Genomic DNA, 3,371 nt, shown 5'->3' with positions numbered 1-3,371 from the left:
TGCACGTGGCCCCCCCAGCCAGTGGTGGAGGCATCCGTGTAAACCACAGCATGCCTGGAGACCCGTTCTAGAGGCACTCCTGCCCGAAGGAACGTAAGATCTGACCACGGGGTGAAGGTTTGGCGACAGGCCGGTATAACTTGGACCCGGTGAGTGCCGCGCTGCCACACCCACCTCAGGACTTGGCCATGAAGCCAGTGCTGGAGCAGTCTCATATGAAGCAGCCCCAGCGGCGTAACTGCCGCTGCGGCTGCCATATGCCCCAGGAGCCTCTGAAACCAGTGCCGAAGCACCAGATCCCTGTGCTCGCACAACTGAACCCGAGACTGTGCTAGTATAAGCCAATCGTCGAGATAGTTGAGGATGCGAACACCCTGCTCTCTGAGGGGAACAAGAGCCCCCTCCGCGACTTTCGTGAAGACACGGGGAGACGGGCTTGTACTGGAATGCACGTCCCTCGACCATGAACCACAGAAATGGTCTGCTGGGCAAAGCTCTCGAAGAGGCCTGTCTGGGACACAGGGGCTTTAAGGAACCGAACCTTGTCGGCATCCCTCATGTTGGCCAGACACAGCCAGAGATGGTGCTCCTGCCAGAGATGGCGCTCCTGGACCACAAGCGTGGACATCGCACGACCCAGAGAACTCGCGGTGACCTTTGTCGCTCGGAGCGCGAGGTCAGTGGCGGATCGGAGCTCTTTCAGAACTTCCGGATCGTGACCGCCCTCGTGCAGGTCCTTCAGTGCCTTAGCCTGGTGCACCTGCAGTAACGCCATAGCGTGTAAGGCGGAAGCAGCTTCCCCGCAAGCCGTATAAGCACCGCCGGTCAGACCAGACGAATGCATACAGGCCCGGGAAGGGAGCAACGGGTCTCCCCGCCAGGAGGAGGCAGTCTTAGGACACAACTGCATCGCTACTGACCGCTCCACTGGGGGATCGCCGAATACCCATAACATTAAAAAAACTTGTAAAACAAAACAGTTGTCTTAATGTGCTGATTAATCATGTATTTTTGTGTAGTTGTCATGTAGTTTTGTGGTTTGTATTTTCCAGGCCGTATGTCTATGCTGTCCACTCAGAGCAGCCGGATACATACGAAAGCCGTATAAGCACCGCCGGTCAGACCAGACGAATGCCTACAGGCCCGGGAAGGGAGCAACGGGTCTCCCCGCCAGGAGGAGGCAGTCTTAGGACACAACTGCATCGCTACTGACCGCTCCACTGGGGGATCGCCGAATACCCATAACATTAAAAAAACTTGTAAAACAAAACAGTTGTCTTAATGTGCTGATTAATCATGTATTTTTGTGTAGTTGTCATGTAGTTTTGTGGTTTGTATTTTCCAGGCCGTATGTCTATGCTGTCCACTCAGAGCAGCCGGATACATATGGACACATCCTGGGTCCGCTGAGCAATGAGGTGAAACCCACACACACACAGAGACTTTGATTAGTGCGTGAGACATTTAGAGGAGTGTAAATATGACGTGTGTGTGTGTGGCAGCTGGATAACACTCTCAGGAAGATCGATAACATCATCGGTCAGCTGATGAACGGCCTGAAACAGATGAACCTCCATCGCTGTGTGAACGTCATCCTGGTGGGCGATCATGGTACGGCTGCACTCACACACGTGACGCATCACGTGATCTCTGATGTTCTAGTCCTCTCAAACAGACTCAGATCCAACACCCTAATTTAAATGGACTTCTCACAGCAAATGTTCAGTGTCTTTGTGTGTTTGTGTGTGTGTGTGTGTGTGCGTGCGTGTGTATGCGTTCAGGAATGGAGGAGTCTCATTGTGAACGAACAGAGTATTTGAGCTCTTACGGACTGGATGTTGATGCTATCACACTGATCCCAGGATCCTCTGGAAGAATCGGCCCCAAAAACGCCAACTCACCATGTGAGTACACACGTTTATCTCACTTAAAGAGATAGTTCACCCAAAAATGAAAATTCTGTCATTATTTACTCACTCTCAAATTGTTCCAAACCTGTATGAGTTTCTTTCTTCTGATGAACACAAAAGAAAATATTCTGAAGAATGCTGGGAACCAAACCGCTGCTGGTAGCCATTGACTGTCACAGTATGGAAAAATGATGACAGCATTTTCGTTTTAGGGTGAACTATCCCTTTCAATGTGGTAATGAAGTAGTTTACACCCTGCATATACACAAACTCTAAAAACATACATTTCACTTACATGTGTACTTCTAAAACCTTCACACAGCTGATTTCAGTGCCTTGTTTCTTCATGTTTCAGATGATCCAAAGGAGATTGTAGCTAATTTAACAGTAAGTCCATCAATCGCATCCTTCAGACAGACTCACTGTTGTGTTTGTACATGGTGCTGCATTTGACCTTTGACCCGTTTCCAGTGTAAGATGCCCAATCAGCACTTCAAGCCATACCTGAAGCAGCACCTGCCCAAACGCCTGCATTACGCCAACAACAGACGCATCGAAGACGTGCACTTGCTCATGGACAGGAAGTGGCATGTGGCGATGTGTGTATCACTGTGTGTGTGTGTGTGTGTGTGTGTATCTCTGTGTGTGTGTGTGTGTGTGTGTGTGTGTAGCTGGGATATGGGCGCTTGGTCCGAGTGCAGTGTTTCCTGTGGCTGGGGTGTGCAGCAGCGTCACATACAGTGCAGGCAGAGTTTTGGGAATCGCTCAACCATGGTTCACCCTCAGCGCTGCGCCAGTCTCACCCGCCCCAACGCCACGCAGCCCTGCTTTGTTACTAGTTTAAGTATTTGCTATTGACTGTTCAAATGCGGAGTTTTGCGCATCGTGTGTGTGTGTGTGTGCGCGTGTGTGTGTGCGCGCGCGCGTGCATGCATGCGTGCGTGAGTGAGTGTGTGTGCGCTGTAGGCATAGTTTAAGACACATTCACATCTAAAATTAGTCAAATCTGACACAAATTCATTAATTTATTCTAGTTATATATATATATATATATATAGAGAGAGAGAGAGAGTGAGATGTGACTTTAGTGATGTTTGATATGTGTTTGAGAGCAGATCTCCTGCTACCTGCGGCTTCTTTGGAGATCATGGCTTTGACAACAAGATCAGCAGCATGCAGGTAAATCAATCAATCAATCAGTCAATCAATCTGTACAGGAATCTGTCCATCAGTCCGTCTTCTCATTGTTGTGTTTTTCTCGCAGACGATCTTTCTGGGATTTGGACCGGGCTTCAATTTTAAGACAGAAGTGCCTGTTTTTGAGAACATCGAGCTGTATAACGTCATCTGTGGTGAGAAAATGCTGCCGGGTTTCTTAAAATAGTTTTAGTTTATGAGAATCGTGACAGATTCATGCAGCATCTGTGTGTGTGTGTGTGTGTGTGTGTGTGTGTGTGTGTG

At 49.1% G+C, this 3,371-nt stretch overlaps 1 protein-coding gene across 1 annotated transcript in view; it reads left to right on the top strand.

Moving 5' to 3' along the window:
- LOC107701884 (ectonucleotide pyrophosphatase/phosphodiesterase family member 2-like) overlaps positions 1-3,371 on the top strand; it is a 28,814-nt gene that overhangs the window by 16,220 nt on the left and 9,223 nt on the right. The window contains exons 11-18 of the mRNA XM_016504023.1: positions 1,346-1,418; positions 1,503-1,611; positions 1,782-1,904; positions 2,266-2,297; positions 2,382-2,509; positions 3,026-3,089; positions 3,175-3,280; positions 3,320-3,336. Of these exons, the coding sequence (XP_016359509.1) occupies positions 1,346-1,418; positions 1,503-1,611; positions 1,782-1,904; positions 2,266-2,297; positions 2,382-2,509; positions 3,026-3,089; positions 3,175-3,280; positions 3,320-3,336 (652 nt within the window). The remainder of the gene's footprint in view (positions 1-1,345; positions 1,419-1,502; positions 1,612-1,781; positions 1,905-2,265; positions 2,298-2,381; positions 2,510-3,025; positions 3,090-3,174; positions 3,281-3,319; positions 3,337-3,371) is intronic.

The sequence above is a fragment of the Sinocyclocheilus anshuiensis genome, unplaced genomic scaffold, assembly GCF_001515605.1.
Source record: "Sinocyclocheilus anshuiensis isolate Anshui unplaced genomic scaffold, SAMN03320099.WGS_v1.1 scaffold2144, whole genome shotgun sequence".
Taxonomy (NCBI): Eukaryota; Metazoa; Chordata; class Actinopteri; order Cypriniformes; family Cyprinidae; genus Sinocyclocheilus; species Sinocyclocheilus anshuiensis.
Note: the sequence above shows the minus strand (reverse complement) of the source record. Positions and strands in the feature narration are given on the sequence as shown.